The 14,170-nt window shown below is 39.0% G+C and overlaps 1 protein-coding gene across 1 annotated transcript in view; it reads left to right on the top strand.

Moving 5' to 3' along the window:
- Nucleotides 1-11,241, top strand: part of LOC130911111 (ryanodine receptor 1-like) — a 218,439-nt gene extending 207,198 nt beyond the window's left edge. The window contains exons 103-107 of the mRNA XM_057828826.1: nt 4,284-4,440; nt 4,507-4,571; nt 4,634-4,734; nt 8,059-8,110; nt 8,181-11,241. Of these exons, the coding sequence (XP_057684809.1) occupies nt 4,284-4,440; nt 4,507-4,571; nt 4,634-4,734; nt 8,059-8,110; nt 8,181-8,276 (471 nt within the window). The 3' untranslated portion in view covers nt 8,277-11,241. The remainder of the gene's footprint in view (nt 1-4,283; nt 4,441-4,506; nt 4,572-4,633; nt 4,735-8,058; nt 8,111-8,180) is intronic.
- Nucleotides 11,242-14,170: the final 2,929 nt, after the last annotated feature.

A 14,170-nucleotide genomic window follows, 5' to 3' on the forward strand; every position in this document is an offset into this window, starting at 1 on the left:
ATGTCCCGAGAATGAAGCGTGTTGGACGCTTTCACAGACTTGTCCCGTGTTGCCCACTGCCGCTCTCTGTGCGGGCTGCTGGCGCGATTATATAAACCGGATTTATACGTCATTTTTGTCGTAACTCCAGCCAAGCTGATCAAGATTGTAAGTGGTGGCAAGTGGTAAAATGGTGCCTAAAAAAATCCAGCCCGACCCGAGCCGGTCTGCGCATTAAAGCCCGACCCGGCCCGAGCCCGGTCAATTAACTCAGAGGTCCCCAACCTTTTTTGCACCACGGACCGGTATTATTTGGGTCTTTTTTTCACGGACCGGGGTTCTGACAAATTTTGCAACCCATCAAAAATTGCAACGATGTGGTTCTGCGCATGCGCGTAACGTTAAACATAGGCGCAAAATGCACAAATGCAGCGATTCCAAAGTAAACACTCCAAACTTTCTTGAAAGGAAGGACTATTAACTTAAGTTTGATCCCTGGAATTTAACACCTGCTTTCACGCACACCGCTTCTCGGGTAAGTCCCGGACATGACACTTGGACGCGACCCGTGAAATGTCCGCGTAATCTGCGTGTCAGTCGACACGGGAAGTTGTTTTCACACGCAACTGCTACACGAGTTAATCCCGCGACATTCCCAGTGTTTCGGAGTATGTGAAAGGGGCTGTAGCTAAGCATTTGACTCTTTGTCAACGTTCCAATACAATGCAATACATTTTTTAAAAAAGTTTTTATATTATTATTAGGGCTGTCAAAATTATCGCGTTAACGGGCGGTAATTAATTTTTTTAATTAATCACGTTAAAATATTTGACGCAATTAACGCACATGCCTCGCTCAGACAGATTTAAATGACAGTACAGTGAAATGCCCACTTGTTGTGTTTTATGGAGTTTTGCCACCCTCTGCTGGCGCTTGGGTGCGACTGATTTTATAGGCTTCAGCACCCATGAGCATTCTGTAAGTAATTATTGACATCAACAATGGCGGGCTACTAGTTTATTTTTTGATTGAAAATTTTACAAATTTACAATTTACAAAATTAAAACGAAAACGTTTAGAGGGGTTTTAATATAAAATTTCTATAACTTGTACTAACATTCATCTTTTAAGAACTACAAGTCTTTCTATCCATGGATCGTTTTAACAGAATGTTAATGCCATCTTGTTGATTTATTGTTATAACAAACAAATACAGTACTTATGTACCGTATGTTGAATGTATATATCCATCTTGTGTCTTATCTTTCCATTCCAACAGTAATTTACAGACAAATATGGCATATTTTATAGATGGTTTGAATTGCGATTAATTGCGTTTAATTACGATTAATTATTTTTAAGCTGTAATTAACTCGATTAAAAATTTGAATCGTTTGACAGCCCTAATGATTATTATTTTCTACACACGAGAGGTACCGGATCTGCCCAAATAAGTCCCGGAACACAGGGACGCCAAAATCAAGAGGTGGCGGATCCTGTTCCGGCGTGTTCCGGCACAAATTAACCCCTGCCCAGAGACCTTAAAAGTGTGCTAATGTCTACAACTGGGTTTTGGCTCAGTAGTTAGCACGCTCGACCACCATGGTGACGGCGTTGGTTCAAACTGGATGGTGAGAGGTGAGAACAAGAAAAGGAGCGCAATGACAACACTCAGACCAGTTACACATACATAATTTTTACAGTCGTTTCCTGTAAACCACAGTTGAAGCAGTTTTTATTGTAGTTATTCAGAAATATTTAATGGTAGAATTCTACCAACCATGCGGGCCACTAGAATCAATAGAAAGTGAGCTGGAAATTATTAAAAATGCCACTGGAATTGAAGCTAAATTAACAGGAAAGAACCCGAAAATGCCTAAAAATGAACAGGAATGGGCCAAAACCAACAGGGAGTGAACTGTAAATGCACCAAAAGTAATGGGAAGTTAAGCAAAATAAACAGGAAGTGATCTGTAATATCCAAAAATTAACAGGAAGTGGCCCAAGATCAACAGAATGAGCCAAAAATAACAGGAAGTGACATTACATGACATGACAAGCATTTTCTAGTTTACCATAAATTTGATGCCGGTGTACTAGGCCCGATATACAGTGGGGCAAATAAGTATTTAGTCAACCACCAATTGTGCAAGTTCTCCTACTTGAAAATATTAGAGAGGCCTATAATTGTCAACATGGGTAAACCTCAATCATGAGACACACAGAATGTGGGGAAAAAAACAGAAAATCACGTTTGATTTTTAAAGAATTTATTTCCAAATTAGAGTGGAAAATAAGTATTTGGTCATCTACAAACAAGCAAGATTTCTGGCTGTCAAAGAGGTCTAACGTCTTCTAACGAGGTCTAACGAGGCTCCACTCATTACCTGTATTAATGGCACCTGTTTTAACTCATTATGGGTATAAAAGACACCTGTCCACATTCTCAGTCAGTCACACTCCGAACTCCACTATGGCCAAGACCAAAGAGCTGTCCCATCCGTCGAAACGTGGGTTGAAGTGGACCGCGATGTCGCTGGACTCGGACTGCCTAAAAAAAAAAAAATTTACATTTTGAAAATGGTAACTCGTTGGCTGCCGTTGAGGTCGATAGACGATTTGTTTGTTTAATACAGGGTATTTTTGGGGGGAGATATGGATGTCATATTTTTAAAGAAATCACTGTTGTTTGTCACTGATCACAATGTAAAAATAAATTGATGCCATAATTCAATTTTTTGTTTTTGTTGTAATTTTGATGGCATTTACAGTGGGGCAAATAAGTATTTAGTCAACCACCAATCGTGCAAGTTCTACTTGAAAAGATTAGAGAGGCCTGGAATTGTCAACATGGGTAAACCTCATCCATGAGAGACAAAATGTGGAAAAAAACAAAAACAAACAGAAAATCATATTGTTTGATTTTTTTTTTTTTTAAGAATTTATTTCCAAACTAGAGTAGAAAATAAGTATTCGGTCACCTACAAACAAGCAAGATTTCTGGCTGTCAAAGAGGTCTAACGTCTTCTAACGAGGTCTAACGAGGCTCCACTCGTTACTTGTATTAATGGCACCTGTTTTAACTCATTATGGGTATAAAAGACACCTGTCCACATTCTCAGTCAGTCACACTCCAAACTCCACTATGGCCAAGACCAAAGAGCTGTCGAACGATACCAAAGATAAAATTGTAGATCTGCACCAGGCTGGGAAGACTGAATCTGCAATTGGTAAAACGCTTGGTGTAAACAAATCAACTGTGGGAGCAATTATTAGAAAATGGAAGACATACAAGCCCACTGATAATCTCCCTCGATCTGGGGCTACATGCAAGATCTCACCCCGTGGCGTTTATATGATAACAAGAACGGTGAGCAATAATCCCAGAAACACATGGAGTGGACCTAGTGAATGACCTACAAAGAGCTGGGACCACAGTAACAAAGGCTACTATCAGTAACACAATGCGCCGCCAGGGACTCAAATCCAGCACTGCCAGACGTGTCCCCCTGCTGAAGCCAGTAGACGTCCAGGCCCGTCTGCAGTTCGCTAGAGAACATTTGGATGATCCAGAAGTGGACTGGGAGAATGTATTATGGTCAGATGAAACCAAAATAGAACTTTTGGTAGAAACACAGGTTCTCGTGTTTGGAGGAGAAAGAATACTGAATTGCATCCGAAGAACACCATACCCACTGTGAAGCATGGGGGTGGAAACATCATGGCTGTTTTTCTGCAAAGGGACCAGGAGGACTGATCTGTGTAAAGGAAAGAATGACTGGGGCCATATATCGAGAGATTTTGAGTAAAAATCTCCTTCCATCAGCAAGGGCATTTAAGATGAGACGTTGCTGGGTCTTTCAGCTTGACAATGATCCCAAACACACAAACATCACTGCTCTAGAGGAGATCTGCATGGAGGAATAGGCCAAAATTCCAGCAACAGTGTGTGAAAAGCTTGTGAAGAGCTACAGAAAACGTTAGGCCCCCGTTATTGCCAACAAAGGGTACATAACAAAGTATTGAGATGAACTTTTGGTATAGACCAAATACTTATTTTCCACCATGATTTGCAAATAAATTCTTTAAAAATCAAACAATGTGATTTTCTGTTTTTTTCCCCCCCACATTCTGTCTCTCATGGTTGACGTTTACCTGTGTTGAGAATTACAGGCCTCTCTAATATTTTCAAGTGGGAGAACTTGCACAATTAATGGTTGACTAAATACTTATTTGCCCCACTGTAATTACTGTATTTTGATATAATTATTTATAGTAATGGTTCTGGATGCTTCCTTCCCCAGTGCTATCTTTTCCACATGTATGTGGGCGTGCGTGCCGGCGGAGGAATCGGAGATGAGATCGAGGACCCGGCCGGAGACGAGTACGAGCTCTACCGAGTGGTCTTCGACATCACCTTCTTCTTTTTCGTCATCGTCATCTTGCTGGCCATCATTCAGGGTAGGAAATTGTGATTCACCTCCGGAGGAGGGCCGACTTAATTCCAAAATGGGTTGTGTCTTACAGGTTTGATCATTGACGCCTTCGGAGAGCTGAGAGACCAGCAGGAGCAAGTCAGGGAGGACATGGAGGTGAGTCAATTCTTCGATCTTTCCCTCGCTTGCTTTCTCACGTCTTCTGTTTTGGCCTGCAGACAAAGTGCTTCATCTGCGGGATCGGCAGCGACTACTTTGACACGACGCCGCACGGCTTTGAGACGCACACTTTAGAGGAACACAACTTGGCCAACTACATGTGAGTGCCGCTTTCTCGCTCCTATTCAAGGAATTTTATACCCTCATTGTTAGAGGTGTGCGAAATTTCCGATTCTTAGATTATTCGCAATTCGGCTGTGGAAGATTCGAGAACAATTCACAAACATCCAAATTCCGATTATTGAAATATGCCAAGTAAAGCGGAACTAAAACACAGTCAGTGCAGTCTTCGGGACACAATGACAAACGGACCGCATCCCTGATTCAATGGAACGAACGGCCGGGCCGCACAGCCGGGATGCCAGCAGAAGACGACTGAATGGAGGTCCAGGATGCCAGGCGGCGGACGACCGAGCAGAACGACCGGGACCACCACTGCAGCGGACGATGCCGTTAAGTCCGTACTGCTCGCCGAGAAGAGATTTACCCCGGCTGTCGCGGCAACAACAGCGTCATCTCTCAGTTAGTTATGTGTAAATAAATTGTTACTTTGCTTTCAAAAGCTCTATTTGTCTTGTTGTTTATGTTATTATGTAAAAGGAAATCATTATTCAGCTGTTTGGGATGTAACTAAAGCAAAAAAAGAAAAAATAGCTGTGTTAAAGTCAAAGTTATGTTTGAAATGTATGCTTTCACAAAAAGAAAAAAAATTTTCTATTTTTTAGAGCTGGGAATCTTTGGGCACCTAACGATTCGATTACGATAACGATTCAGAGGCTCCAATTCGATTATAAAACGATTATTGATGCACCCCCCTCCTTTTTTTAAATTTATTTTTTATTATTATTTTTTTTAATGTTTTGTACATTAGTTCCAAAATTGTTCAAAAATACTCTCAGGCTAAACCAAACTACTATTTCAGTATCAAGTTAACATATAGCAGTAAAAAAATATACAAAAATAACAGGTAAATAAAAAACTCCAGTCCCCATTCTGTATCAGCAGCTTTAAACTACATTCAATTAATTTAATGTTGTGAATCAACCGTTAAAGTTGTTAAAATTGCTCCCGTTATTCCATAATTTCCCTTTTGTCTACTTTCGACATGTGAAAGTTTTAAAACTATTTTAAAGATAGATTCAAGTCAATATTTTACCGATTTAGGAGTATTTTAGATAAAAAGTTAATTAGGTTTGCTTGGAAGGTTCGCTACAACAGCCTTGCAGGGAAGTGTACTGCTTTAAGATGGCGTCCGTTTACTAACGCCAGCATCTAGCTTTTTGTAGATGTGCTGCTAACACTACCGAATCTATATCATCTAGTCCTATATAAATGATATCTACCGTAACATTATGTGGATGTACTTTGTAGCAGCTTTTCGGCAGCAGTCAGGTATGTAGTTGTGTTTTTTTTTTTTTTATCTCGTGGCATGAGTTGAGCTAGAGCCGTGAGTTGAGCATTGGCATTACCCGAGGGGCCGGGTAATGAGAAGCATGACTTTTAGCTATTCTCGCTCCGTTCCTCATTGTCCCGAAGACCGCGCGGCGCGCTGAGTGTGTTGTACTTCCGCTTTACTTGGCATATTTCAATAATCGGAATTTGGATGTTTGCGAATCGTTCTCGAATCTTCCACGGCCGAATCGCGAATAATCTAAGAATCGGAAATTTTGCACACCTCTACTATTTTTCATCCAAAATTGAAAAATTGCATAAACTATGCTATTTTCTAATGCTGATTTCTAAAGAATAGAAAAGGTTTTTTCTTGTGGAAAAAAAACGTCTTTGGGACACTGAAACAATTAAAAATAGAACGTAATTTTACATTTTTGGGAGCAAATGCAAATGCAAAGGAAGGAAACTGTTTTGGTCAGTTACTTATATAGCATATACAAACACTGATTTTCATTCTAAATTGTATTTTTTCAATGATTTGCAAAATAAAAGTTAACAAAAACAGCTATAACCCCAACCTCCAGCTCCCAATTTTTATTTTCCCTCATTTCCTCACATACTACATGCCAAATCTCAATTTTAACTACTTAAGAACATAGGATGTATATTAAAATTGAAGATAATGTAAACATTTACTTTTTGTTGTGTTTTTTAATAATAAAGATATAAGTAACATAAATTCTGAAAAAATAAGTACAAATTACTTATATTATGCAGAGTGAAATGGAATATATTTTGAAGATCGCGCAAACATTGACTTTTTTAAATCATATGGAAATGAATAAGTAGCCTAACATAAATGAACAAATAAAAGTCCAAAGTGCAATTTGAAAGCTAAGATGCTCTGAACCTCCCCTTTAGAGCAAATAAAACAAAATATGATAAGCCTCCTCAACTCTTTCGTTGCTCTTAAAGATTTGATCCATTTTATGTTGCATTGCCCCTTTTTTTGCTGTTTCAGAAAAATTGCACATCTGAACCAATCAGAGCTTACTATCTCTGGTGATCACATGTCTGTATGTCAGCCAATTGAACGGATAAATGAGTCCAGGCGTTTTGCTTTGCTGCGTGGATTCGTCAGACTCTGATAACTGCAGCAGCTGGGGAAACCTCCATGCCATCCGTGGAATAAAATAAATAATAAATATCGGTGGAAAGGGATTACCCTACACAGCACTTTATTATGCTTGTTGTTAACACTTGTGTATGTAAATTTGATGTTGGTAGATTGTTTTCTTCTTGTAGATGAAATGCATGTGTGGCAGCTTTGTATTTTTCTTTTTTTTACATAGCGTTTTGATATTTGTCGTCATATTTTCGGAATCAAAGCACCGTATACCGGAACAGCATTCCTGCCCTGAATCTTATACCGGAACTGCGTTCCTGACCGTTCCCGCCCACTTGCACCCCTGGATATGACAGACTAGGCGCCGTTAACCAATGTATAAAAAACTAGATGCGAAATGATAGACTCACCTGCGTTAGTAAACAGACGCCGTCTTAAAGCAGTGGACTTCTTTGGAAGGCTGTTGTAGCGAACCTAATTCACTTTTTTTTTTTTTTTTTTTTTTAAATACTCCTAAATCGAAAAACCTTGACTAGAATCTATCTTTAAGTGATGAAACAGTCTTAAAACTTTTCACATGTCGAAAGTAAACAGAAGGGAAATTATCATTAAGCATCATTAAATTAATTGAATATAATTTAAAGCTGCTTACACAGAATGGGATTTGAGTATTTTATTTACTGTTTTGAACTGTTAACTTGATACTGAAATTGTAGTTTACTTAAGCCCGAGAGGATTTTTGTACAATTTTTGTAACTAATGTACGAAACATTAAAAGCAGCTAGTAGCTAGCAGCTAGGGAAGGGGGGAACAACAATCGATTTATAATTGAATCGTAGCCTCTGAATCGTAATCGAATTGTTAGGTGCCCCAAGATTCCCACCTCTAATCATTGTTGTCTTGCAGGTTCTTCCTGATGTATCTCATCAACAAGGATGAAACAGAGCACACGGGACAGGTCAGCTTCTCTCTGATTCTCTCTATTGAATTTACCGAGTGTTGATTTTGAACGTGTATTTGTCTCTTAGGAATCATATGTGTGGAAGATGTACCAGGAGCGCTGCTGGGACTTCTTCCCTGCCGGGGATTGCTTCCGAAAGCAGTATGAGGATCAGCTGGGATAACTCCAAGGAGAAGGATGGGTGGAGGATTAGGAATCCACAAGTTAAAAATGCTATGCACACTTTGACTGCAGCGTCCGATTGGATCAAATAACACCATCACGACACTTAGGCCTTTATTTTAAAACGACCATGTCCGTAGATTGCCTTGCTTCAACACTCGCGCAGCTCGTCTACACTCCGAACTGTGCCTGAACGCATCGTGTTCATCAAACAGATTGAATGTGAGAGTGGAGATGCTGTCTTTTAGTGCCTAGAGCAGTCACTGCTTTTTATGTTTGTTTGTTTGTTTCTTTTTTTGTTGGTTTAGACGCGAGTGAGGATGCTTTATTTGTTTGAGAGAACTAGCGTGGGCTAACTCCAGTTATGATTTGGGACATATTTAATATTCTGTATGAATTATATTATGTCTTCTAGGTTTACTGATGAGAAAAGGAAACAAATCGGAAGCAAATAATAGTGGTTTACGTCCAGTTAACCAGTTTCAGTTTTTGTATTCTTTTTGTATGATAATTTCACTGAGCAACTTGGTATGCCACCTTATATGATGCTAATAGTGCTCACTGGCAGAGGTGGATAGAGTAGCCAAACTTTTTTTTACTCAAGTAACAGTAGTGTTACATCTAAATATTATTACACAAGTAAAAGTAGCCTTCCAAAAATTTACTCAAATGCAAGTAAAAAAGTATTCGTTGAAAGTAGGGCTGTCAAACGATTAAAATTTTTAATCGAGTTAATTACAGCTTAAAAATTAATTAATCGCAATTAATCGCAATTCAAACCATCTATAAAATATGCCATATTTTTCTGTAAATTATTTTTGGAATGGAAAGATAAGACACAAGACGGATATATACATTCAACATACGGTACATAAGGACGGTATTTGTTTATTATAACAATAAATCAACAAAATGGCATTAAAATGATTAACATTCTGTTAAAGCGATCCATAGATAGAAAGGCTTTTAGTTCTTAAAAGATAAATGTTAGTACAAGTTATAGAAATGTTATATTAAAACCCATCTTAATGTTTTTGTTTTATTAAAATCTGTAAAATTTTCAAGAAAAAATAAACTTGTAGCCCGCCATTGTTGATGTCAATAATTACTTACACAATGCTCATGGGTGCTGAAGCCTATAAAATCAGTCGCACCGAAGCGCCAGCAGAGGGCGGCAAAACTCCATAAAACACAATTGACAAGTGGGCATTTCACTGTACTGTCATTTAAATCTGTCTGAGCGGGGCATGTGCGTTAATTGCGTCAAATATTTTAACGTGATTAATTTAAAAAATTAATTACCGCCCGTTAACGCGATAATTTTGACAGCTCTAGTTGAAAGAAATACTCAAGTAATGAGTAACATTGTGAGTAACTGCTTCCAATGTCAGATTTTTTAAAATAATGGTATATTTTTTTTCACAGCACATCTTTCTTTATATGAACGGTTATGATTATGCTCTACTATGACTTCATACATGATCATATTAGGCCAAAGAGATGACACAGAAATCATCAAATTCAGACCAGGACAACACTGTAAATGACGAATTTTATTAGATGGGCACTTTCCTTTGCAAAGCTTCCATTAAACATCACGTGTTCAAAGAGCATGAGTGCCCTCTAGTGGAGACGAAACATTGTTACCTCTTATTGGTATAACGGAGGCATGTGGTTATTGTTGCGACGTCCCATTGGTGAAACTGAGACAGTTCTGTCTGTATCTCTGGCAAAAATAACATCAATATATAGAATAAAGAGGAAAAATATAGCGACTCTCGTGTCGTACAAAGTAGCGGAGTAAGAGTAGTGTGTCTTTTTCACAAATCTACAGGTAGTCCCCAGGTTACGACATACCGTATTTTTCGGGCTATAAGTCGCACCTGAGTATAAGTCGCATTTTGGGGGGAAATTTACTTGATAAAATCCAACATATAGAACAGACATGTCATCTTGACAGGCAATTTGAAATAAAAAATACAATAGAGAACAACATGCTAAATAAGTGTACAGTATGATAATGTTACATGATTCATGAACAACAAAATGCGAATATGGCCGGTATGTTAACGTTACATAGCTATTAAGAGTTATTTAGATAACTGTAGCATAAAGAACATGCTAACAAGTTTACCAAACCATCAGTGTCACACCAAAATAACATGTGAAATGATGTGATAATGTGTTAATAATTTCACACATATGTCGCACCCCCAGCCAAATTATGAAAAAAAACCTGCGACTTATAGTCCGAAAAATACGGTACTCGATTTAGGCGATTTCGACTTTACAACACCGGAGTCTCGTCCGCCATTTTGTCTCAGTCGTTTTTTGTTTTTTTTGTAGTCGCATTAACAGTACCTTATTGTACCTCACTCACAGTATCTTATTTTTTATTTTACTTTAATATAATAACGTGCTCTGTCCTCACTAAACGTGAAGTTATTCAGCTTTACAGACACTTTTGACAATTTGTAAAGCTGTAACACATATACAGTGCCCTCCATAATTATTGGCACCCCTGAAAAAGATGTGTTTATTAGCTTCTAATATATATATATATTTTTTAATTCAAATAATATGGGACCTTATTGGAAAAAAAGAAAAATCCAACCTTCAATACAAGTGCATTCATTCAGTGGGCAAAAAATCCCAAATGAAGAAAAAATTATTTGACATCAAATAATGTGTGTCACAATTATTAGCACCCCTGGTGTTGATACTTTGTACAACCCCCTTTTGTTAACAAAACAAGGTCTGGGGACTGAGATGGCCATGGGAGGAGCTTGATTTTGTGTCTGGTGAACCATTTCTGTGTAAATTTGGCCATGTGTTTAGGGTCATTGTCTTGCTGAAAGACCCAGTGATGACCCATCTTCAGCTTTCGGGCAGAGGGCAACAGATTTTGATCTGAAATGTCCTGGTATTTCAAAGCTCTCATGATGCCATGCACCCTAAGAAGGTTCCCAGGGCCTTTGGAAGTGAAACAGCCCCACAGCATCACTGACCCACCCCCATACTTCACGGTGGGTATGAGGTGCTTTTCAGCATGCGCATCTTTCGTGGCATGCCAGACCCACTTAGAGTGTTTGTTGCCAAAAAGCTCAATCTTGGTCTCACACAAATCTACATGCGGTCCCAGGCTTCAACTGGGACAGTGTGCTTAGGTCAGATGAGACCAAGATTGAGCTTTTTGGCAACAAACATTCTTAGTGGGTCTGGCGTGCCACGAAAGATGCGCATGCTGAAAAGCACCTCATACCCACTGTGAAGTATGGGGGTGTGTCAGTGATGCCCTGGGGCTGTTCTGCTTCCAAAGGCCCTGGGAACCTTGTTAGGGTTGTGAGGACCTTGTTAGGACCACAAAAATTGTGATCATGAAAAAGAAATACTGCAATAGTGGTCAACTCTCCAAACTGTAGTTCTCTCAATTACATTCACCTACACTGACATGCAGCGTCTTCTATCCATTTCTGATACCTATTTTTCGAGGGTGGGAGTGAGTAACTTCTAGTTTCATGGGCGTGGCCATCTTGCAAAGGGACTTGTTGCATTGACCGATCAGGAAATATGCTGACTGCCTCCTTTGTTTCACAACTGAAACTGACTGAACTGATAGAAGTCATCTGCAGGGGCGGATCTGGGAAAATATTTATTGGGTGGCGACGGGGGGGCAGGAACTTTTCGAGGGGTGGCAAATATTTCATCATAATATAATACGTTATTGACCCTTTATACTAATAATCTCACATTTAACAAACATTTCCAATTACCGTATTTTTCGGACTATAAGTCGCACCTGAGTATAAGTCGCACCAGCCATAAAATGCCCAATGAAGAGGAAAAAAAACATATACAAGTCACACCGGAGCATAAGTTGCATTTTTACGGGATAAAATCCAACACATAAAACAGATATGTCATCTTCAAAGGCAATTTAATATAATAATACAATAGAGAACAACATGCTGAATAAATGTACAGTGTACAGTGCATGAACGACGAAATGCGAATATACTGTCCTCACCAGGACGCTACGGCTCGGTCTTGGGTATACAGCAAACTCCCAAAAGACAATGCTGGACGTCCGTATAATTTGCTGAATCAATTTGGTCCTGGATAGCAAACAGGTTCGCATCAACATAAATAAATGATAATTAGGTGCTATTACAGCAATAACGTAACAGGTTAGCATGCGTTCGCTAGCATTAGCACATCATTCAAACAACCACACAATTGGCTCTAAGTGTCCGATCGCGGGTGGAAAACACACAACAACAACAGAAAAGATGATACACGCAGGCGTTGCCTCTGTAGAAATATTTTAGAAGCATAAACAATGAACGTAGGTTCGTAGCAGTGTTTCCCTCTCTCACTAACTCGCCCACTCACTCAGAGCTACGTAGCTGTCAGTCTTCTTCTGTCGTGTAAGCGCTCTTCTTCACATAAACAAGTGCGAGTGCGCCCCCACGTGGGCGTGAAAGCGCCACAAACTAAATGCATCCATTTCAATATAAAGTCAATAATACAATTGAACATACATTGCCAAAGGCAGAACGCCAACGTGGCCATGGCTATTAAGAGTTATTCAGATAACTATAGCATAAGAACATGCTAACAAGTTTACAAAACCATCAGTGTCACACCAAAATAACATGTGAAATTATATCATAATGTGTTAATTATTTCACACATAAGTCGCACCCAAAAAAAAACGCGACTTATAGTCCGAAAAATATGGTACCTAATCTTCTCCTTTCGGCTTTTTCCTACAGGGGTCGCCACAGCGAATTAGTTTTCTCCATCTAACCCTTTTCTCTGCATCCTCTGCTTTCACACCAACTACCTTCATGTCCTCTATTGTTGCCGAATCATTAGATTTTTCAAATTATTGTTATTATTTTTTTAACAGAATGATGGGATATAGAAATTATAACCATTTTGCATTTTGATCGAATGACATTCAATGGCGTACCGCATGCAGGCTATTTTTAGACCATGACGTCGCCTCGTAAAGCGGAAGTAAAGCCGAAGTGAGACATTATAGACCCGCCCTCGCATTGACACAACGTAATTTGTGCTACTTTTCGCCGGTAATGTTTCAAAAACGAACATGCCGATCACACATTGCTTTTTTGAAACTTGTAGAAACGACTCTAGACATTACGACACATGAAGGATGTTTTCTTCATACGTTTCCGAAACCAAAAACTCGTTAGGAAAAAATGTGAAGACCGAATCAACTTGCGCGGACTTTTAACACCAGCTCGGTGAATCCATTCACATTTCATATGCAGTAAACATTATGTTGGGTTGGCATGGTCTTTCAGAGGACAAAGAGGTAAGCCATTTTTATATTTTTAACTTATTTTTTTAGCGTAACGTTGTGCCGTACTGCTTCTGTCTGACAATGAATGACCTCAAAAGAATTACAGTGGTATCTTGACTGCCACTGTTACCGTTTCTGTTATATATATATAAAAAAACAACATTAGTAAGGGGGAAGTGTAAATAAATTATAGGATTAAGATGTGTTATCATGAAAAAATTAAAAGTTTTCGTTGGCTGTCACTGAGTAGCATTTTCGATTGCTACACAAAGCTAACTAAATTACCCCCAAGAACGGTAAGAGACGTAGGACAACCAGAGGATATATAAGAAAGACAGCCCTGATGGTAAAGGATAGCTTGTTGAAACAGGAGAATTTCATTGTCAGTCGCGTCGATAAAAAAGCTAAAGCTATGCTTAGGTCGGCTCGTTTTTTTCGTCTTTTTCAGCCTTTGACACTCAAGCCATCTCTTTAACTGAACATTTTTATGTTCTTCCACATCTTTGCCAGTCAATTTGGCACTAGGCACATCATTTTCGGAGAGAATTGGTAGATTTAGCTCTGTA

This window comes from Corythoichthys intestinalis, unplaced genomic scaffold, assembly GCF_030265065.1.
Source record: "Corythoichthys intestinalis isolate RoL2023-P3 unplaced genomic scaffold, ASM3026506v1 HiC_scaffold_23, whole genome shotgun sequence".
NCBI classification, from domain to species: domain Eukaryota; kingdom Metazoa; phylum Chordata; class Actinopteri; order Syngnathiformes; family Syngnathidae; genus Corythoichthys; species Corythoichthys intestinalis.